We start from the raw sequence: 24,270 nt of genomic DNA, 5'->3' as shown, positions 1-24,270 counted from the left end.
GTTTCGTGCCGATGGGCTCTGGATCCCAAACTGATACTAAACACACATAAATATTTACCCCCATGGTTAAAAATGCCTCAAATTCTTCAGAAGAGACTACGGAACTGGAGTGGAAGCGTCTCACTATCTCAGGAGCTATATAAGGTCTGTCCAAGCTCTACATAGTTATGTTCATCATAGCACACTATAGATGCATGAAATCAGTAGTAATTTATTCTGAACACATAAGTATTAACCACTTATTCTCAAAAACTGAAAACAAAGGGCCAGATTCATTTTCGGACGCAACTGCACACCAAATTACAGTTTTTAAAACGAGTATGGGACTTCAGCGTATTCAAATCCAAGCGGATCTCCAGATACGTTTCCATTTAAATCTGGGTGTTAGTAGCTCTGGCGACACGTTAATTGCTGTAAAGGGGCAAATGCAGGATTTGTAGAGGGGGGTTTCCACACCACGCCTCCAGTAGGTGTGACCAGCATGCATGGCGGCGTGGCTATAATATTAGACAGTGCTTGGCTGCTCTCCAACTCTTCCTATCCCCATAATATACATGGGCAATGCTGCGTGCACTACTGTTAGGGGCACACAGCTCTCCCTTTTCAAGCAGAGCCGTGTGAAGCGGGGGAAGGGTCCGGCCACCTCAATTATACAGTGCCCCAGGCTTGGAGGGGGGTTTCCAGGCACCAGAACCCCCCCCCCCCGGTTTGCCTATGCTGTATGTAGACAGACGGAACAGACGGCAGGATAAGCGCATGCATATGTGCAATATAAAGTCACATTACAACGCATAAAAAAGAAAATATAAGAATTCTCCAACTCATAATATTGTAATCATTAATAAAAATATCTTTACTTTTTTTCTTTTATATTAAATACATAAATCAGGATGTTCTTCACGAGTACTGTACAATGAATTATTATAGTTTCTTTTACTTGCATACATATGTTCTGTGCATGCTATTAGCAGACATACGTGTAGTTCTTAATACAAAGACTAGGCCGCGCCAGTCATCACTATTAGTTGGCGCTTACACCTGACCTGTAGCCGATGCAAATGATACGGCTAAAAAAAACTGTACTTTAGAGCAGTGTTTATCAACTCCAGTCCTCAGGACCCACTAACAGTGCAGGATTGCCAGGTGACCAGTGATATAATTATACCACCTGCTACACTGTGTCAGTCAGTAATGAATACACCTGTGCCCCAGCAAGGAGATATGGAAAACATGCACTGCTAGGGGGTCTTGAGGGCTGGAGTTGAGAAACACTGCTTTAGAGGAACCCAGAACTTGAATTGTCCGCTTCTGTGCTGGCATGTCCTCGGCACGCCCCTTACATCCGCCCCTCCCCCAATCCCCCAATTAAGTAGTAGGCCCTTGTAAGAGCAATTTGCATTCAGACCTAAATTACATGCAATTGCGTTCATTGGCGTATGGTTGGTTTTGTAGCACGCACAGAGCTATCTCACACAAGATACGGCACGCAAAGGGACTAACGTCCGCAGATGAATCAGATGTTAGCCCAAAATGTACAATATTCATCCATTGCTAACTTTGGTGGTAGCATATCGATGCTGACTACCCCGACAAGACTTATCTCGACCTGAGGATTCCGAAGAGCTGCTTCCCGACCTTCACAGATGACGACTCCTCTTCACACCGACTTCAGCCAATGAAGATGAAGAAGGCGGCTTCACTTGACGTCATTGACCGTGCCAACGCGATTATCGCTGCTGTTAAGGGGGTCATGTAAGTATGCAGCCATGTACAATGTACTTTACAAAGGCTTCTACATTGTACATGGCTGCATACTTACATTACTCCCTTAACAGCTAATATATATATAAGACTGTAATTTTTACAATGTCAATTCTGATACATAACCTCCCATAAGACTTATTGCACAAGTTTTATTTTCTTTAGTATAAGTAAATGATACAATGCTGTGAAGTCGGCCTCCGGAGGGTAATTTGGGCAGCACAGATGACCGCTGACGGGGAGTGTGGGCACACCAGCTGTTTACTGCAAGGATTAAATGTATTGTATGAGGGAAAAAAAGACCTTTCGTTGCTTATTTGTGTTGCTAGGACAACAGGAACCAAGTCTTTCCTCTACCTAGGTAATAATTGTTATTTTTACTGTAATCATTGTGTGTGGGAGCATTTGTATTGCAGATCCGCAGCACCGGAGTTTGCTGTATTGTGTTGCGAGTCGGAACCCACGAGCAGATCTCCCACACATAAAACGCGTGTAACATATCGATTGCGCTAGTAGAAGTCTCCCTTGGAGTGGCTGAGAACTTTCCCAGATATAATGTCAGCTTTGGCTGGGGAGATCTTTTGCCTTAATCAGCAAATTCAGCATGGAATAAAAAAAAGAATTTCTTTAAAAAAAGGGGTTTATTCACTAAACTGCAGGTTTGAAAAAGTGGAGATGTTGCCTATAGCAACCAATCAGATTCTAGTTGTCATTTATTTAGTGCATTCTACAAAATGACAGCTAGAATCTGATTGGTTGCTACAGGCAATATCTCCACTTCTTCAAACCAGCTGTTTAGTAAATATATCCCAAAATGTGAGATGAAAAAGAGGGTTACTACTCTGGGTGGTGCCATAGGAGAGATGCCAACTGGGAGATGGGCAAGAGAGCGGAAAGAACCCATCTCTAAATGCTAAAATAAATATCTAATAGCTAAGCGGTGTGTCCCTATATATTATGAACCTAAAAAGTCCCAGAATGCACTGCCAGATTCGGGTACCTAGATCCTAAACAACTGTTGAGTAGGATAGGTGACTAGCATCCTGGGACTTGTAGTTCCTCGAGAGCTGGAGAGCATGTTTAGTGTCAGGGCATGCTGAAACTTACAGTTCCACAACAGCTGCAGAGAAACATGTTGCCTTTAGATTGTAAGCTCTTGAGAGCAGGTCTCTCAGCTTTGTTGAAACCCCGTATCTCATTGTTTGGTAATATTTATCCCCGTGATTGTACAGCTCTGCAGAATATGTTGGTGCTATATAATTAAAGGATAATAATAACAATTCTGGTGTATATGATGCACAGAGTTGAGCAATAGACGCACATAGCGATCTGTTCATGAGGGAAATTTGGAGCAGCCTTTGGTGAAACATTTAGCTGACTGTTATAAAACACGATGGATGGCTTGTACATCTGATATTCTGTGGCATGTAAATTAAAGTCTACTCCATCTGCAAACAGGACAACACATAGGGGTTAATTTATGAAGCTGCAAATTTTCTGGCAGGTTTGAAAAGTGGAGATGTTGCCTATAGCAACCAATCAGATTCTAGCTGTCATTTTGTAGAATGTACTAAATAAATGATAACTAGAATCTGATTGGTTGCCACAGGCAACAACTCCACTTTTCAAACCTGCCGGAAACTCGCATCTTGTTAAATTTACCCTACAATGTGACATGTTATTAAATGGGATGATACATAAATTATGCAGTTTGCTCACTACCTAGGACATACTACTAGATATCTTCCAGATATTGGATGAAGCAAGAATAAACCTTATCAAAAAATAAAATGTTCACACTGTGTCCTTTAAACACTATCTCGTAAATGCAATTGTATGATTCATCAGTACATATAAACTAAATAAAGTATAAAGATAGCTGTTTAATTTCCAATAATGCCCACCGGGGGCGCTATGCACACATTTTATAGTTTTACAAAACCATTTTTTTAAGTTTCTAAATTATTCTGATCTCTTCACTGTTCACACATTATTACACATTTTGATTATCATCATTACACTGAATGTACAAACAAACCACAAATATAGGCTTAAGAAGTGAGTGCAGGTTTATGTTGGTGAATGTGTGCAATCCATTTCCTGTATCTGGTTACACACACAGAGAGTTACTGGCAGAGATCACAGTCAGACACTGTTTATTTACAGAGTGGTGATAAAGACATTACTGGGGTCTGCCAGACACAATGTTACAAGTGTAACAAACATTAATACACATCATGGCTGCAAGGAATACACAGCTGGGATAGGAGGAAACAGGGTGAATGATATATACTGGCTGCACTCTGCATTGTATGTTCTACTTGGGCTCTAATGAACTCAGGTGAATCGTCCTGTAAATGAACATTTTCAATTTTAATGCATTTCAATTCTATTGAATATACCATCTATGTAAGTAGATCTGTTGCCTGTGTGTTATATTATAGTCACATTGTTTATTCACTTGTGGTTTCATTTCGCTGGCTCCGTGCGTTCAATCACTGGCGATCTCTGCCCCTCCTCTGTTTTATGGTTGTACAATTCTAACCATCACTTCAATCTTTAAACCAAACATAGACATAGTAATGGTAATGGTACATGTTGTTTTAATGTAGTATATTTTACATTATACTTTCCCAATCTCCCGGAATTTCCGGGAGACTCCCAAATTCCGGGTAGGTCTCCCGGGCTCCCAGGAGAATAGGGCGCCCTCCAGCATCTGCCCACTTCCTAGTGAAGTGGGCAGGATTAGAGCCGCAGGGAATCGGGTCATTTTGGCGTAAGCAGCATTATGTCACGGGGCGGGGCCAAAATGATGCAATTCGTCAAACCCCATCCATACCCCCCACCTCCCCCTTCAATAAGCCAGCAAGTATGTTCTACAAGCACCATCGAGAAAATTCCCTTAACCGTTTATTTACTGGACGCTTTATCTACATCTAATTTTATGGTGGTATTTAAAGTGTTTCAGTCTATGGGGCATATTCAATTAGCTTTCCGGGCCGCGTAGTCAATACATGGTACCGCAATAACGTGGATTTTCGTTCGCAGCCCATAGGGTTGCGTACGAAAATATGCACTCATGCCTCAGTGGTGTCATTAATTCATAGTGAATTACCGATATTGGTTCAGTCCACAATATGGCTGCCTCCGCTGTGTGTAGCTGGCAGGTACACCTTAAATGTCTGTAATATTCCTAGTCCTGCAGACAGAATTTATCTGTCTCTTACTCTTACACACCTGTGGACCCCCACAGAGCACAGAGAGTACCCCCATCCCCCCACCCCCCGCGTATCCCGTTCCCTCACCTGTAGTGGGATGGTGGCAGCTCCTCGATGACATTCTGGATTCGGGATAATTGGTCCCCATCCACGGTGCATGATACAGCTTCCTGGGGGGACACAGAAAATACTCCGTCAATGAATGGCGTTATCATTCTCCTGGGCGCTGACACGAATCAAGTTGTTGCGCAGCCGCGGGCGCGACTGTAATGGCACAAATCAGGCCATGGTTGTAGTGACACTTTACATACATTATAACAATACACAAGCTGTATATATATATATATATATATACACACACACACATACACACACACACACACATATACACACATTTATATGCCTGTAACTAATATCTGTATAAACAGTGAGTTCTGATCTGATTACTTCAGAAAAAACTTTTACAAGTGTGTACAACTGTGACTTCTAATACCTATATAATTTACAGTATGGATTGCATTTTCCCGTAAACTAATTAAATACAGGAGGGAAACATCGATCAAACTGGTACAATGGGAAACAAAAGGAATTGCCACCAAGCAACCAATCATAGTCCAGCTTTCATTTCTCTAGCACAGGTTAGAAGATGAAAGCACATATCTCATTGCAGCAAATTTCATAATTGTTCCCCCGAATCCTGTGGATCAGGATTTAACTACGGAACTTTTATCAGAGCAAACAGCATAAATAGTAATAATAATAATTTATTATTAATACATAAGACACTATTTCTGTATTCTATTCAGAAATAGTACAAGGTTTGAAGTGGATACCATATATTGTAAGCTTGCGGGCAGGGCCTTCTTACCTCTACGTATGTATGTATTACCCAGTATTGTTTTATTACTGTTTGTTCCCAACTGTAAAGCGCTACGGAATCTGCTGGCGCTATATAAATAAATGATGATGATGATGTTGATGAATATCATTGGTGGGTGCAGTACCATCTTACAACCTGCAGGGGGCAGGCGGTATAATTGCATACTTGGTATAGGGTGCGACAGTGGATTACTACCAATAGAGAATAGTTTTCTTAGCAGAAAACTCCTGGGCAGAAAGTATCAGGAATAAAATGAGCGATTTATCACCACGTCAGACACTACCATAATGTTTTGATTAATTTGCCTGGTATAACTGCTACAACGGTATTCAGTTGTAATGGTTGTTTAGAAATTTTTTTTTTCTCCGTTCAATAATAACAGAAAACGACGACAATTAACAAGACAGAATATTCCTAACATGAACCTGTCATTGGCACTTTGTTAAATTCGACATTAACAGCGCAGCCCGAGTAAATATCTAATTGCAACGCGCAGTTTATATCATGCAAATCATTCTTGAGAAAAGCAGTTCATAAAAAAAATGCAAACTGCAAATCTCCCAATTATACTAGGGTCAAATTATCAAACCAAGGAAGATTGGAGGCGTTGCCCACAGCAATCAATCAGGATCTAGCTATCATGTTCTAGAATGTACTAGATAAATGATAGCTAGAATCTGATTGGTTGCTATGGGCAACACCTCCACTTTGGGGTGGGGGAGGACACACTGGTTTGGATGAACTTTTTTTGCGAATAAATTTATTTTAAAAATATTCTCATTTTTAATGGATATGATAATACAAATGTAAAAGTATTTTTAGCCAACATACTTACAAACATGCACAAAATTTATCAGCACTAAAGCAAACAGAGAGAAATGAAACTGCTTTTCCGATGTTTTGCTGCTAGACGCTGGTACTGAATTTTTTAGAAAAATATCTTTCCTTCTATTTGTCTGTAACTGTAGTTTAATACTTGTACCAGGCTCACAATGGAATTCAGCCAACAGCTTCTATCAGTCTGAGAAAGGGCTCTGAATAGCTGGTATAGAAATTGATGAGAACACACAGCTGCCAGGGAGGTCAAACATGAATTGGTTACTGGTGTCCTGTCACCCAGATAGAGAGAATACAGTAAATGAGGAATGACTCCAATACAGACCGGGCCCCAGGCATGTACTGACTACGTCCCTGCTGGATTGTCACTGAGCGCTGGCACAGTGCGGGGATTATAAGCACCCGCTGTCACAGTGTACATTAATAATATGAGCTAAAACCGAACCACGGGCGGATAAAATGCTAAAATACACAAGTCAGAAAACAAGTCAGCAATTTCATAGAAATACAAATCAACTGCAACACTAAATAATTGGAATCACACTGACGACTTGCAGTTCCATTTGCATGTAACCATTTTTGGGGGGGTTCATTGTTTATGAAGTTGTATTGATTTAAAGTATTAATGTGCAGCTTTATCAGTAACGCAAAATTGTTTTCACATGTGTAACAGTGAGTAAGAATCTTTTAAGTGGGCGGCGGATACCCATTATCTGTCCAATCACTGCATCAGAACATTCGCAAGACGAGAAACGACCTGTAGCCAATAAGAACACTGGAATGTTCACAGGGCTACACAAACTGTAGCCAATCAGAGCATTAGAATGTTCACAGGGCTAGACCAAACTGTAGCCAATCAGAGCATTAGAGTGTTCACAGGGCTAGACCAAACTGTAGCCAATCAGAGCATTAGAATGTTCACAGGGCTAGACCAAACTGTAGCCAATCAGAGCATTAGAATGTTCACAGGGATAGACCACTCAGAACATTAGAATGTTCACAGGGCTAGATCAACCTGCAGCAAATCAGAGCATTAGAATGTTCACAGGGCTAGACCAAACTGTAGCCAGTCAGAGCATTAGAATGTTCACAGGGCTAGACCAACCTGCAGCCAATCAGAGCATTAGAATGTTCACAGGGCGAGACCAACCTGTAACCAATCAGAGCATTAGAATGTTCACAGGGCTAGACCAACCTGCAGCCAATCAGAACATTAGAATGTTCACAGGGCTAGACCAACCTGCAGCCAATCAGAGCATTAGAATGTTCACAGGGCGAGACCAACCTGTAACCAATCAGAGCATTAGAATGTTCACAGGGCTAGACCAAACTGTGGCCAATCAGAGCATTAAAATGTTCACAGAGCTAGACCAACCTGCAGCCAATCAGAACATTAGAATGTTCACAGGGCTAGACCAACCTGCAGCCAATCAGAACATTAGAATGTTCACAGGGCTAGACCAACCTGCAGCCAATCAGAACATTAGAATGTTCACAGGGCTAGATCAACCTGTAACCAATCAGAGCATTAGAATGTTCACAGGGCTAGATCAACCTGTAACCAATCAGATAATTAATAATAACATTTAAGAGGAAGCTTCTAATCCATATACTAAGTGTACCCCTTAGTTACACAGTGGAGGCAGCCATTTTGTGACATGTACCAATTAGAATGCGCCATCACTTTACTAGGAGCCAGTCACAGGAAATGAACCAGTGCCATAACAATATTAGTCCAGCCCACAAAATGGCTGCCACCACTGTGTACAGGATATGGAAAGCATTACTAGGGTACATCCAGAAGTATGTTTTTATGAAAGAAAAATACCTTAAAACTCTCATATAACATCTATGAAAGGTATTTTTATTTTTAGAACATGCTAGGTACAATAGTGTAAAATTAGGAATGCCTCATTATCCGTGCTTCAGCAAGTGACAGAGAAAAAAATGCCTATAGCAATTTTAAACAGAGGAATAAAACGTCCGTCTGAATGTAAAGTCATTTTTAAAGCAGTGAAATCTCAGGTCTCTCAAAGACACGGTCGGATCTGGGGGAATTGTAAAGGAAAAACATAGAGAGCAAACGACGAATGGGGCACTCGCATGGTACATTACATAGAACATATGGAAGTATTCCACATAACGAGACACAAATGAAGCTGTGTCTTATGTCAATAAATAAAGTTTATCTTCCAAATTCGGCTACAGGGCCACTGAGCAGCCGAATGATGGATTTGAACTATGAACGCAAAACAAAAAATGCATCTTGTCCTGTACTTCACCCCTATCACATTATATTAACTCCTCTAATGCCAGGCTGACAAAGAACCGTCTGTTCTGCAGCCGTGAGAGGCGATGGGTTCTCTGGGAGGCTGTCACTCATCTATCGCTGCTACCGTCACTTACTGTCAATCTTTCGGTAGAAAACAAAAGTCATCTAACATTGGAAGAGTAAATATACCTGTGACTGGATCACATATAAATAACTTATGGTATAAATTTATTTTAAGGAAATAGCGCAGGGAGCTTATTTATATAAATTGCCAATGCACTTATTTTTAATATTGTGTATATTTTGGTAAGGGAAATCTTTAATTTCTGAGACCAGGGTAGAAAATTAGTTTTTTTCTGTTTAACCTTTCTAAAGCAAATGCCTTTTCTGGTGTATATATCTGATACAATGAGTCTTTGTTTATGAAGCCCTTTGGGTATTGTGATGTGAGGAAATGGCTTGTTTTGAGGTTTGTACTTTTTCTTTTGGAATGTGTATTCTGCGACTGTCTTAAGTAGTCATACCAGATAGACCTTTTGACTTGTTAGTGGGTCTCCTGCCTCTGAAATAAGATGCAGTATGTCACAGCAAGGTTTTTAAGAATTTCATAGCTAATTGTAAATATTATTGGCTCTGCAATGCATGTAAATCCATGTTTGTGTAAACAGGTTATATTCTGATGATAAAAATAGCCTGTATCTGAACTGTATAAAAGGCACTAGCTTGTATTGGAAAACTGTTCTTCTGATTTCATCTGACCTGATCACTGGTACCTTTAACCAGTGTGAGAGCAAATAAACATCTTGCCGCAAAGACCTGCTTGAAAACATCTTCAATATTGCTGTATTCCTGAGACCTGCAGATTAATAGCAGGTACATCACTATTTCCTGCTCTGGGCAGTTGGTAATAGCAGGTACAGCACTATTTCCTGCTCTGGGCAGTTGGTAATAGCAGGTACAGCACTATTTCCTGGCTCTGGGCAGTTGGTAGTAGCAGATACAGCACTATTTACTTGCACTGGACAGTTGGTAATAGCAGGTACAGCACTATTTCCTGGCTCTGGGCAGTTGGTAATAGCAGATACAGCACTATTTACTTGCACTGGACAGTTGGTAATAGCAGGTACAGCACTATTTCCTGCTCTGGGCAGTTGGTAATAGCAGGTTAGTACTATTTCCTGGCTCTGGGCAGTTGGTAATAGCAGGTTAGCACTATTTCCTGGCTCTGGGCAGTTGGTAGTAGCAGATACAGCACTATTTACTTGCACTGGACAGTTGGTAATAGCAGGTACAGCACTATTTCCTGGCTCTGGGCAGTTGGTAATAGCAGGTACAGCACTATTTCCTGGCTCTGGGCAGTTGGTAATAGCAGGTACAGCACTATTTCCTGGCTCTGGGCAGTTGGTAATAGCAGGTACAGCACTATTTTCTGGGTCTGGGCAGTTGGTAATAGCAGGTTAGGACTATTTCCTGGCTCTGGGAAGTTGGTAATAGCAGGTTAGCACTATTTCCTGGGTCTGGGCAGTTGGTAGTAGCAGGTTAGCACTATTTTCTGCTCTGGACAGTTAGTAGTAGCAGGTTAGCACTATTTCCTGGCTCTGGGAAGTTGGTAATTACAGGCACATTGAACAAGTTATTTTGTCCCCCAGATGCCCCCAAACCAAAACAAGGCACATTGTCCCCAATATATAACTCTGCATTAATTAAGATGCATGTGATCTGTCATAATGTGTCATTTGTCTGGATAAAATGTCATTCATAGGCTTAGTTGGTATTTGCAGTCAAATAAAACACCAATCATATATTGGAATAGCAAGGATGATACATGCGCATAATTGTCCATAATACATATGTATTTAGTGCAATGTCCATTTAATTAAATGTATATTTCATACAATAACTGCAATCAATGTAGCCATATTTCAAAACTGTCATCTTTTATTTGATTTGGTATATATTACTGATTATCATCATCATCATTTATTTATATAGCACCAGCAAATTCCGTAGTGCTTTACAATTGGGAACAAACATTAATAAGACAATACTGGGTAATACATACAGACAGAGAGGTAAGAGAACCCTGCTCGCAAGCTTACAATCTTTTTCTACATTAATTATGTCAATAATCTTTGTAGTGTTCTTACAAAAATTCTATACAGATTAAATTCCTGGTGCGCAAATTCTGCATTTAACATGCTTTTCAAACGCAAGTTGAGCGCATGTCATGTGAAAATAAAAATCACTGTAACAAGTGAGGCCACCTCTGTTTGCATTTAACTTGTGTCGCGCTGCAGGGCGTTGTCTTGAACGCTTCATAGCCGTCAAAAGCCTACATTCATCCCACTAGAAGATTGTACATGCAATGAGATGCACAGTATGAACGCACTTGTAAATGCGACAAAATGCACATTAAACACGTACATAAACAATATATGGTGCATATGTGTCTTAACTTGTGTTGTGACAAAGCGACTGAATATGCCACAACCGTCCTTGGAAAAAGATTATAAAACAGACAAATATCCTACATCAAGGCTGTGTAGCCACCGGTATTAAAATAAAGTTTTTAACACATGTTTTTATCACAAGTTAAGCTCATGTGAACAGGAGCCTGATTCATTAAGGATCTTAACTTGAGAAACTTCTTATTTCAGTCTCCTGGACAAAACCATGTTACAATGCAAGGGGTGCAAATTAGTTTTCTGTTTTGCACATAAGTTAAATACTGACTGTTTCTTCATGTAGCACACAAATACTTGATAGCTTATTTGTACACTGAAATTTAAAGTTGATATTTGTGTGTTACATGAAAAAACAGGCAGTATTTAACTTATGTGCAAAACAGAATACTAATTTGCACCCCTTGCATTGTAACATGGTTTTGTCCAGGAGACTGAAATAAGAAGTTTCTCAAGTTAAGATCCTTAATGAATCAGGCCCCAGATGTGAATATGAAAACCAATGTACCAAATGAGACAGTACCTATTTGTGTTATTACGAGCATTTAACTCGCATTATTTTGACCGCTTCTTATTCCATTTCAGTTTGCCTGACGTGCGGCAATTGAGAAGCGTTTAAATTTGTGTTTGGCTTGCAAAGTACCACTTCCTGTTTTTGCAAAGACGGATGTTTTACAAACAAACAAACTGAAGACCGAGTGCATCTGTAAACGTGTGTAAGCACATAGACAGCGCATATTAAATGCATACTGGTTCTATATTCATAATGTACTCTTATCCTGAGCTGACCCACAGGAGCAGCAGCTGTAACTGTCTGCCTGACGGAGGGGAGGAGGGCGGGGATCATGTGACTCTCCCCGGGGTCGGACGTACACAGTGTTTCTCGGATAATTATGGCAATTTTTCAAAAAAAAGGGAAAATCCACTTTTACTCAGCAGGATTTATTTTCACTTGGTTTGTAAATATTCAGTAGAACACGTGGACACGAGTCGTTCTGTATACATTATATACCTCCCAACTTTGGAGGGCAATCGAGACAGGGGCGTGTTCATGCGGTCGTGGGGGTGTGTCCACAATATAGTGGGGGTGTGGCCACAATATGGTAGGGGTGTGGCCACACTTGTGGGGGACAGGCCTTGAGCTTTGTAAGCGTTTAAGCCGTGATTGGCACATAGCTCCCAAAAGCCGTCCCGATCAAGACAGGGCTGTCGAGGATGTATGAATTATTTATGGATTACAATATACTTGCCTACTCTCCCAAAATTTCCGGGAGGCTCCCGATTTTCGAGGAGTCCTCCCAGACGAGTAGGCAACCTCTCGGACTTGATGGGGGCAGGGTTTAATGGCACGATTTCACGTCATCAAGTCCAGTCCCCTGCTACAAAACGCAGTGAGTTTTGACATTTCATACCAGGGTGCACAAAAAAAAAATGAATAGGGCTTTTCACACTCTATTTTCAATGGGCAAATAACATGGACATTTAAAGGGGTGGGGCTTACACTTAAATGGGCGGGGCTTCACCAGAAAGTGGGTATGATTGGGTGGAGAGTGGTAGTTTCTGGGCCCTTCACGCCGGAGTTTGGTCAGATTGGGCTTATTTTGTCTTGATTTTGCTGGGATGTATGATAACATAGGCAGGAAAAGGGATTTTTATTGTTGTTGTGATATCAGAAAAGCGTAAAGCTAACAATGTATTTGTGTTTTTACACAACGCATTCGAAAACTGGAAATTGTATTAGATGGACGTGGTCTGCCCCTTGTGGTCATATGTGGTACTGCAGATTTATTTATTTATTTTTAAATTACCTATGAAATTTGGTCAACATTATATGGCAGGGTGCACTACAGCCTCCACCTGACAGGACTGATTTACACCTTGTTGGGCTTTGGCACTTTTCGCTCAGCACTTTTTACTTTACTGCTTAGTTCTATAAAGGACCTTTGCAAACTTGGCATAAAAGAGCTACTGATAAGAAAAATAAGCCAGTTAAGGAGTGCATATTATTATTATTATTATTAATATAAAAATGGATCATCTCCCCTTTGTTATCTGTAGAACATTCTGCCAGAGTCTGGTGCGTATTAAGACTTTGTTTTCCGCCAGGTAATGGATGGGATATCTGAGATCATTCCAGTAAGGAGTTTGATGAGTACAGAGCTGGAACAGCTACAGAAGACTTCGGGGAAGCGATGTAATCAGAGGTGATCCCTGCAGATTCCCTTCGCAGTACTTGAATGAACAGTTTGTGTGTACACTGGAGATAAATCCATCTGCCACACCGACAGCGTTATAACCTCCACATCACACGTTCGTTCTCTCTCCCCATCACTGGATGCTGGCAGAGCCTCAGTCTTCTACTATGATAGACATAGCTGAGATTCTAACACTACGCCAGTCATGTTTGTGGCATCTCAGAACGTGGTGTCGTGTTAAAGGAGGGCGTGAGCAGCTGCAAGAGAAGTGTTCTGCACTTAGATTTATCCTTCTAGATCTGCACCAAGGGGTACAGGACAAAGCACAGTGGTACAGTCCAAATATATATATATATATATATATATATATATATATATATATATACACACACATTTGCAGAAAATGTATAGACGTTTTGCTGTGAATAGTCATATGCGCCCTACTATAAGTATTATGGTAAATGGTATTGTGGAAATGTAAATCATCCTTGCCAACCTTTGAAAAGTTAATTCCGGGAGATCCCGGGCAGGGGGCGTGGTTGAAGGGCAGGACGCGTCATTTTGGCCCCGCCCCCGCAACAAAAATACCGCTGGGGGGCGAGGCCAAAATGACGCGACTCACTGCGAATCACGTATTTTGACGAGTAAGTGGCAGTAGGCGGGATACTTGTCTGCTCTCCCGGGAATCCGGGAGACCTACCCGAATTTCGAGAGTCACCGGGAGAGTTGGCAAGTATGATGTAAATATTGAACAGGAGTAGTGTGATAAAGCAAGTAAAAATAGAATTCATTAGAACCAGCTGTCTACCATATAAAGCTGTGTGTTAAGCACATTCTGACAGTATGTCCACAATATGGTTTATACATACATATGTATGTACATACCTTTATAAAGACAAAATTGGGACAAAATAAGCCCCGCCCCAAACTTACTTGGATCCGCCAAAACGTGTGGACTGTCCCGACCTCGCCAGCTGACCATGTGACATGATTCAAAACGTGTTAAATTTGGATGGCTTGCTTTCATGTATAAGATTATGATACTTTCAGACACAAAGGATTCATTAAGGAACGTTAAGCAAAAGTAAGTAAGGCAAAACCATGTTGCATTGGAGGGGGAGGTAAATTTAAAATGTGACAAAAGATTTATAGTTAGGGGTAGGGCATATCCCAGATCAAATTTAAATTTCAATGTACAAATAAGCTATTAAGTATTTGTGTGCTACATGAAAAAACAGCCAGTATTTATCGTATGTGCAAAATAATAAACTAATTTGCACCCCTTGCATTGCAACATGGTTTTGTCCAGGAGAAAACGTACTTAATTTTTTGCTTAACTTTCCTTAATGAATCAGGCCCAATATTATTAGTATTATTGACATTTTTCATTTTATTGTGAGGGGGTCGGATGTTTTTTAATGGAAATTTTGTAAAGTTGTAATATTTAGTTTCACAAACAGACACTTGTTTCTCTGTAATGGTTGTACAGACTTAATAGAAATCGGTTACTATAACAGTTTTGATGCAATTTGGCACTCATAAACAGGCTGAACAGAGTTCACGTCATGTAACATGGCCGTTATATAATATATAAACCCAATCTGAAAGGCTTTATAGGTGTGAATCAAAGGTTTGTTAACCCAGCTCCCGATTGGTTGTTTTCCCCAATAAACTCTCAAGTTGATAGCCAATCAAAGTATTTAGGCCCCGCTCTGACCACAGACGAGGTCTGAGACATTGGGGAAGACTCATCCGGCTTTCTAAACAGGAAAAGTAGAAAAGTAGAGTTATTGCCTATACTGACCTATCAGATTCTAGCTATCATTTGTTTAGTACATTCTACAAAATGATAGCTAGAATCTGATTGGTTGCTATAGGCAACATCTCCACTTTTCAGTTTCAGAGTTTAAGTTTCATAAATCTACCCCATAAATGACATAAATGTTGTTTTGTTCTCAGTAAAATTATTAAGGGACAGCTGGTAAACTAGATCTGCAAATCTTTGAATCCCATATGGCCATTAAATTAAACGCTGCCGGTCGTCTATGAGTCAGCGATTATGGAGAACTTGAAACACATTCTGCTTGTTAAAATGTCTCTACGTCTATTTTTGTTTTATTCTTCCTGTGTATTTGTCCAGTGTAAATATTAAGGAATAGATGTAAAAAAAAATATTTTTTTTTCAATAGCATTTTACCTGGTTTCTATAATGCTTGCAGGGTTCACCCTTCAGTAGAGATACCATTGTTTCTCTTCTCTTCCACTTAATTATTATATGTCCACCAGAGCACAAAAGCTTGGGAGTAGGACTAGAATATTCCAGCACCTCAGAGGTCCTGGAGTTTGGGTCTCATCCTTATATGTAGACTTTGGACAGGCATTTGTACCAAAATCCTGATTAGGGAGTGTCCTATTGGGAAGTGGGTGTGGCTTTGTGGGAATGTGAACAGAAATGGGTTTTGGCAGATCTGGGTGTGGTTTTGGTGAATTATTTTGCCATAATATTTATTTTTAAAAAGTTGGGAGGTACAGCTGTATAAACATATTATAAAACACTGCTTATCTAAAGGAAACATAGAACTGCGTTGCATTAAAGAGCCACATCATAAAAATATAAAGGCAAATGTTTCTGGATGATTTTACTAGTTACATTTAACTAAAAATATTTATTGTTAAATTTAACACACGCAAAAAAATAAAAGAATGTCCCTTTTCTCTCCCGCTTTGATTATTGCAACATATTTTCAATGTGATGTTCTCGTTTCACATCTTCCAAACCACACACGATAAGGCCGAAAGATCACCTGTTCTTCTAACTTTATATCTGTTCCTATTATTCTGACGGCTCTCATCTGCTGTTATCTCCTCACATGATAAACTACAAAGTCATTCTCTCCTTCGTTCTAGTGCCGTACCTAACAAAAAGTCCCCTCTGAGCCCCTCTTGGGACATCTTAGACTGCTGTCACTTAATGGTTTAAATGCTCAAACATTGAGGTCTCTGAGGAATTGCTGGAAAGATTTAGTTCAGGTTAAAAATAAAGATAAAACACACTCAACTTTTACAGAAGTTTCCTGTTAAACTTATTTTTTCACCCGCTGGCTGCTGACCTGCTTCTCTATCGCCCAATATACTATTTATATTGTAATGCATGTATCAATGTTGGTGGGTAGGACATTGGCCTCTCCTACAGGTGACCAGAGACAGCTTAACGTGACCCTTAGGATGTTCCCCTGAGACTCTCCTGACAAGGAGAAATTTCAACCGTCTGACCTAGAGAATTTGACACCCAAGGGTCAGCAACGACAGTAGTCAGTATGTAATTATGGCCCGTCCTGGTCCAGCCAATCATGCTCAACTGGCCTTGGTCAATGTCAAGCTGGTATGCCACTCACATTTTGAGCAGGAAACTTGGACAGTCCTGTGAATAACTGGTCAGTTGGGGGGGAGGGGGGGGCCTCGTTGTGACCCTTTGACGGTCAAAGGACCACATGAGTCCACTCGAAAAACCCAACACCTGTCCTATCCCATATGTCACCTAATAGAACATTACACTACATTACAGATCACAGACAATAATAGATTGAAATAATATTGTACGAGTCCAGTAATACAGCAAACATGGACCAAAACCTCCAGCGCTTATCATTTTTAGGCTACGATGTTCCTAGCGATATAAAGTTTTGAATTGTGCGTCCCATGTACAAAGTCCAGGGAAAATTAAATGAAAGAGCATTTCATATTAACATACTGTCAATGTATAGAAAAACAAATTCACCAGCAACACGGAAATATCCTGCAAATAATTGATTAGCGATTGAGCCAACAATTAACAACTAGCGGGAGCTGGGAACCTTTCAGTATTATGAAGGATTCTGTGCAGTTGGCAGTAAAGGCAGCATTATAGACAATCACTGCATTCGACAATAACCAACTGGAAGATACCTGAAGGGGGCAGCACTTATAACATAATAAAACATGCACTGTCCTATTCGGCTGGGAACGACCCCCCCCCCCTTCTTTTCAAGTGTTTCCCGACTGATTACCATGAACCACAAGGGGGGGATAGCTCACTAGTTTAATGCACTGATTAATAAGGGCAGCACGGTGGCTCAGTGGTTAGCACTTCTGCCTTACAGCACTGGGGTCATGAGTTCAATTCCCGACCATGGCCTTATCTGTGAGAAGTTTGTATGTTCTCCCCGTGTTTGTGTGGGTTTCCTCCAGGTGCTCTGGTTTCCTCCCATACTCCAGAAACATACTGGTAGGTTAATTGGCTGCTAACAAATTGACCCTAGTCTGTGTGTGTATCTGTCTGTGTGTGTGTTAGGAAATTTAGACTGTAAGCTCCAATGGGTCAGGGACTGATGTGAATGAGTTCTCTGTACAGCGCTGCGGAATTAGTGGCGCTATATAAATAAATGGTGATGATGATAATGATAGTGAAAAATATATAAAATTACTAGTAAATAAACAAATGTTAGGAGGCACAAGGCCCTCTTCTGTGACCACAGCAGGCTACTGATTAAACAATTGTCAGTGCTATAGACAGGATGATGGTACAGTGAAGTGTTTTTGCCAATTGCACAAAGCTCTAATATTACTAAAGATGGTGGCGTTATAGAGCTGCGTGCAGGAGAGTAATTAAACGTTTGTGGGACCCCACAACAAAAATTTGATAAGGAACCCCCATGTACCATGCTGAATAACTGGAGCTTGTGATTTCACTGCTTTTTTGATTTCAAGTGCTGTTTTTGTTTAAAGTGTGGAGTTGGTTCCATTAAGGATTGCTGTGCTGTGCTGAGAGAGTGATATAGTTTGGGGAATTATTCTGTGTGTTTATTGAACGGGATTCGTTTTTCTGTGTGTTTATTAAGTGGTTTTTTTTTGTTTTTTTTTGTTTTTTTCCTTCTCTCTGTTAGAGCTAGTGGGTGTGGTTTAATTGCATAGTTGATACAGCTGGTTAGTGCAAGCTCTATTTAACAGGAGGTAGCAAGCGATTTCATTGAGCTTGTGATTTCACTGCTTTTTTGATTTCAAGTGCTGTTTTTGTTTAAAGTGTGGAGTTGGTTCCATTAAGGAGTTGAATCCAGGAAGGGGTTTAATCTGGTAAGTGGCTAGGAAAGGCTAGTACTAAAGTTCACTGTAGGCTATAAGAAGTTAGGTTAGCCATAATAAGATGAGTAGTAGCAGGCTTGATGATCTCACTCAATGCATATCTTGTCATATGTATGCACACTTGGAGCAAGTGTTCCAAGGTTTATACCTCTGTGAGAAATGTGAGCAATTGGTCTCTTTGGAAGCCCAGGTAACTGATCTAAAGCAGACCATTGCAACATTGAGAGACATTGCCAACCTGGAGCAGAGTTTACAGCTCACCGTTAATGCGTTATCTGAGCAGGGTGGAGCAGAGACAGAGGAGGATGCACAGGTAGGCAGCTGGGTAACAGTTACTAGGGGTAGCAGAGGGAGGAAGAGGCAGGCCAGTTCTGAGCTAGGCAATCCCAGCAGATTTGCCAGATTGGATGAAGATACTGTGGAAGGCAGTTCAGAATTGGTAGAGTTGGATGACACTGCTTCCTCTAGCAACCAGGGGAATGGTCTCTCCAGCATAGAGGGGACCAAAGTTACTCAGGGACCCAGGCAGATTGTGGTGGTAGGGGATTCAATTATTAGGAAGGTAGATAGGGCAATCTGTTACCGGGACCGTGCATGCCGAACAGTGTGTTGTCTCCCGGGTGCTCGGGCTCGGCATATTGCGGATCGGGTGGACAGATTGTTGGGAGGGGCTGGGAATGACCCAGCGGTTTTGGTGCATGTTGGCACCAATGACCGAGTTAGAGGAAGAAGGGGTGTCCTAAAGAATGATTTCAGGGACATAGGTCGCAAACTTAAGGCAAGGACATCCAAGGTAGTATTTTCGGAAATACTACCTGTGCCACGCGCTAGTCCAGGGAGGCAGCGGGAGATTAGGGAGGTTAATGCGTGGCTAAAAGATTGGTGTAGGAAGGAGGGTTTTGGATTCTTAGAGCACTGGGCTGATTTCTCAGTCAGTTGCCATCTTTATTGTCGTGATGGATTGCACCTGAATGAAGAGGGGGCTGCAGTGCTAGGGGAGAGGATGGTTAGAAGGTTGGAGGAGATTTTAAACTAGGCTCCGGGGGGGAGGGGCAAGCAAGTATTTATGGGATAGACATTGAGAGTAGTAAGGAGGAATTTAACAAGAGTAAAGGGGGTGGAGAGGGGGGAAAGGGAAGCATAGCCGATAAGGAGCGGCCCTTTTTAAAGCTAAAAGAAATACCTAAGGGAGGCAATAGACTTAAGTGTATGCTTGCAAATGCAAGAAGCCTGACAGGTAAAATGGGGGAGTTAGAACTAGTAGCAATGAATGAGCAGTATGATATTATAGGTATTACTGAGACCTGGTGGGATGATACACATGACTGGGCAGTCAACTTGGAAGGCTATTCTCTCTTCAGGAGGGATAGGGTAAATAAAAGGGGAGGAGGAGTATGTGTTTATATTAAGCCAGAATTAAAACCAAGTATTCAGGAAGTTATATACGAGAATATTGGTGATAATATAGAGGCATTGTGGGTGGAAATATCCAGCGGAGGAAAAAGTTCAGAGAAGTTTCTGATAGGGATATGCTATAAACCGCCAGATATTAGTACGATTGAGGAAGCCCAACTTCTACAGCAAATTGAAAAGGCTACACAACTAGGTCAAATTTTAATTATGGGGGATTTTAATTATCCGGACATTGATTGGAGTACTGAGACCTGCGGTACAGCTAGGGGAAATAGGTTTCTGAGCACGCTAAAAGACCATTACATGTCCCAATTAGTTGAGGAACCAACTAGGAACCGGACTATACTGGACCTAGTAATAACAAACAATGTAGACGTAATATCAAATATTCAAGTAAAGGAGCACTTGGGAAACAGTGATCATAATATGGTCTCATTTGAAATTAGTTTCCAGAAACAACAGTATAAGGGATCAACTAGGACTTTAAACTTTAAAAAGGCAAATTTTAATATGCTAAAGGAGTCTATAAAGAGCATAGACTGGGACAAAGCCTTTGAAGGAAAAAATACAGAAGAAATGTGGGCTGTCTTTAAAATGTTGTTGGAAACATACACGTATAAGTTCATTCCTATAGGAAATAAATGTAAAAGAATTAAGTCTAAACCAATGTGGCTAAATAAAAAGGTAAGGGAAGAAATGCAAAGGAAGAAGCGTGCATTTAAATTGTTTAAGTCTGAAGGGTCAGAGGAGTCCTTCCATAGGTACAAGGAATGTAATAAAACATGCAAAAAGGAAATTAGATTGGCTAAATTAGAAAATGAAAGGCACGTTGCAAAAGAAAGTAAGACAAACCCCAAAAAGTTTTTTAAGTATATAAATGGCAAAAGGATTAAAAAAGATAATATAGGACCACTAAGAAGTGAGATGGGTGAATTGATAAATGATACTAAGGAAAAAGCAGAGATATTAAACACGTTCTTTTCTTCAGTATTTACCAGAGAGGAACAAATGGCAGGAGTAATACATAAAAATGGAAATGAAACCATGCCATTAATTAATACTTGGTTGTCAGAGGAAGAAGTCCAAAGGCGACTGAAGAATATTAAGATAAATAAAGCTCCAGGTCCAGATGGCATACACCCAAGGGTCCTTATGGAATTAAACTCGGAAATAGCTAGACCGCTATTCTTAATTTTCAGAGATTCAATCTCATCAGGCTCAGTACCAAGGGATTGGCGAATAGCAGATGTGGTGCCGTTGTTTAAAAAGGGGACGAGATCACAACCAGAGAATTATAGACCTGTAAGCCTGACATCAATAGTGGGGAAACTACTGGAAGGTATTTTAAGGGACAGTATTCAGGATTACTTGGTACGCAATAAAATTATTAGTGGGAATCAACATGGATTTGTGAGGGATAGGTCATGTCAAACTAATCTAATTAGTTTCTACGAGGAAGTTAGTGGGAACTTAGACCAGGGCAGGACAGTAGATGTGGTCTACTTAGATTTTGCAAAGGCCTTTGATACAGTGCCACACAAGAGGTTGGTTTACAAAATAAGGGAACTGGGTCTAGAAATCAAAATTTGTACTTGGATCGAAAACTGGTTAGAGAATAGGGAACAGAGAGTTGTGATAAATGGAACATTTTCTAATTGGTCAAAGGTCTTAAGTGGAGTTCCTCAAGGTTCCGTGCTGGGACCACTCCTTTTTAATATATTTATTAATGACCTTGGTGATGGTTTAGAGAGTAAAGTTTCTATTTTTGCAGATGACACTAAACTCTGTAAGGTAATAAAATCAGAGCAAGATGTAGCTTCTCTACAGAGAGACTTAAATAAACTGGAGGATTGGGCGGCTAAATGGAATATGAGGTTTAACACAGATAAATGTAAGGTTATGCATTCAGGGATCAAAAACAAGAACGCAATCTATAAATTAAATGGAATTAATTTGGGAGAATCTATAATGGAAAAGGATTTGGGAGTGCTCGTAGACAGTAGACTTAGCAATAGTGCCCAATGTCAAGCAGCAGCTGCAAGGGCAAACAAAGTATTGGCATGCATAAAAAGGGGCATAGATGCAAGGGAAGACAGTGTAATTTTGCCACTGTATAAATCATTGGTAAGACCTCATCTTGAATATGCAGTACAGTTCTGGGCACCACTCTATAAAAAAGATAATTTGGAACTAGAAAGGGTTCAGAGAAGGGCGACAAAATTGATAAAGGGTATGGAGTCATTAAGTTATGAGGAAAGGTTAGCCAGTTTAGGCATGTTTACTTTAGAAAAGAGGCGTCTAAGGGGAGATATGATTACTATGTACAAATACATTAGGGGTCAATACAGAGAGCTTTCATGGGAACTTTTTACCCCAAGGACTATACACAGGACACGTGGTCATCCCCTAAGGTTAGAGGAGAGGAAATTTCACAACCAGCAAAGGAAGGGGTTCTTTACAGTAAGGGCAGTCAAGATATGGAATTCATTGCCAGGGAAGGTTGTGATGGCAGAGTCAATAGATATGTTTAAGAAAGGGTTAGACAAATTTTTAGCGGAAAGGTGTATCCAGGGATACGACCGTTAATTTAAAATAAAGGATAATAGTGGATATAGGGTAAAAATTGGATTGCAATATTGAGTCTGGGGGGATTTTCAAAATTGAAACAGATTGGCGGTTGCTTACTCTGGATTAATTTCAAATATAAGTGCAGGATCGCAGGAGATCCAAAATAGGTTGAACTTGATGGACTGGTGTCTTTTTTCAACCTCATCAACTATGTTACTATGTTACTATGTTACATGGGGCTTTAACGGGGAAGGTGCCCCCCCCCCCCCCCCCCCCCTAGCCGCGGGCCTCATATCAGCCATAGTTAAACCCTTGGCTGTGTGCCGCGTTTGTCGCACACTGGGCTCTATGTACTTGCACTCTAACCTACACTTCCTGCATCGCACTGCGCACACTGCAATACTGTAGCACAGTAACCGTGTGTCACATTAAGCCAACGGGCAATAATCTGTGAAGTATTCTACTCTGGCAGCTATGTACATTGTGTTTATATTACAGTGCCCCGTGCAAGATGCTTTGTTACTTTACATACTGTAAGGTTTTCAATTTGCTATTAAAATAACTTGCTACTTTAAACCCATTACCATTACGGCTGCCCAAGTTAAATTGCATTTTAATACGAATTTTATGCTAAACCACAAAGCTGTGTTCTCCGATTTATGTGCAGTGTTTTGTTTTTTTTACCACTTCCATAGGCAACGCACATTATTTATTTAACGAGATAAAAGCGGAGGTTCTTTTGGGTCAATACAAACAGTCTGTAATAAAATTTACTCAAGCTTTTATCTACTAGGATTCGGGTAATCTGAAACACTTGGCCTTTAGATGCTGCTTAGTCAGCACATTTTACACTCCTTAAAGAACTATCTAGCGGTTTTCTTTATTATATTTGATGCCTCTGAGACTAGCAGCGGGGTACTAAATATTGCATGTAAACAGCAAAGACTTTTCTGTTCTAGGAAGTCTCAACAAATGTCATGATTAATGTACTAAATGGTAATGGATGGTGTGACTGGATCACTGATAAATAACTTATCTGTGGCTGGATCATGTGGAAATAATTTATTGTAGAAATGTATTTCAATCAGAGGTGCAGGCACCAATATATAATTTGAGATGCACTTATCATGTTACATTGGGATGTGTTTTGTATGGAAGTGTCATTGTTTGGGGTTTGTAAGGTTGCTAGTGGAAACCTCCAAATAGGCATATGTCTGATAGCAGGAAATGTTTTGTGATGAAGTGTCAAATGCCTGCTCTGGCCAAAGGCCCAGCAGGGAGTCCTTACTGTGTGACCTTTTGTCCAGAGTGTTCAAACCTTTCTGAACATTGTGAAAAGCATGTGATGCAGGACATCACAGCGTCTCTAGAATTTCATAAATAAGTGTAAATATTGTTGGCTTTGCAATGCATGTAAATCCATGTTTGTGTAAAAATCATTGCATCCTAATTATAAAAATAGCCTGTTTCCAAATCAGTATAAAAAGCACTGTCTTGTACACTGAAATGTTCTTCTGATTTCATCTGACCTGATCACTGGTACATT

The 24,270-nt window shown here is 40.5% G+C and overlaps 1 protein-coding gene across 4 annotated transcripts in view; it reads right to left on the bottom strand.

The window, feature by feature from the left end:
• Positions 1 to 24,270, bottom strand: part of ARHGAP31 (Rho GTPase activating protein 31) — a 133,797-nt gene that overhangs the window by 21,783 nt on the left and 87,744 nt on the right. For all 4 annotated transcript variants that reach the window (XM_075197382.1, XM_075197384.1, XM_075197383.1 and 1 more), the window contains one exon: positions 5,067 to 5,149. In XM_075197382.1, the coding sequence (XP_075053483.1) occupies positions 5,067 to 5,149 (83 nt within the window). The remainder of the gene's footprint in view (positions 1 to 5,066; positions 5,150 to 24,270) is intronic.

Source organism: Mixophyes fleayi, chromosome 2, assembly GCF_038048845.1.
Source record: "Mixophyes fleayi isolate aMixFle1 chromosome 2, aMixFle1.hap1, whole genome shotgun sequence".
Classification (NCBI taxonomy): Eukaryota; Metazoa; Chordata; class Amphibia; order Anura; family Limnodynastidae; genus Mixophyes; species Mixophyes fleayi.
Note: the sequence above shows the minus strand (reverse complement) of the source record. Positions and strands in the feature narration are given on the sequence as shown.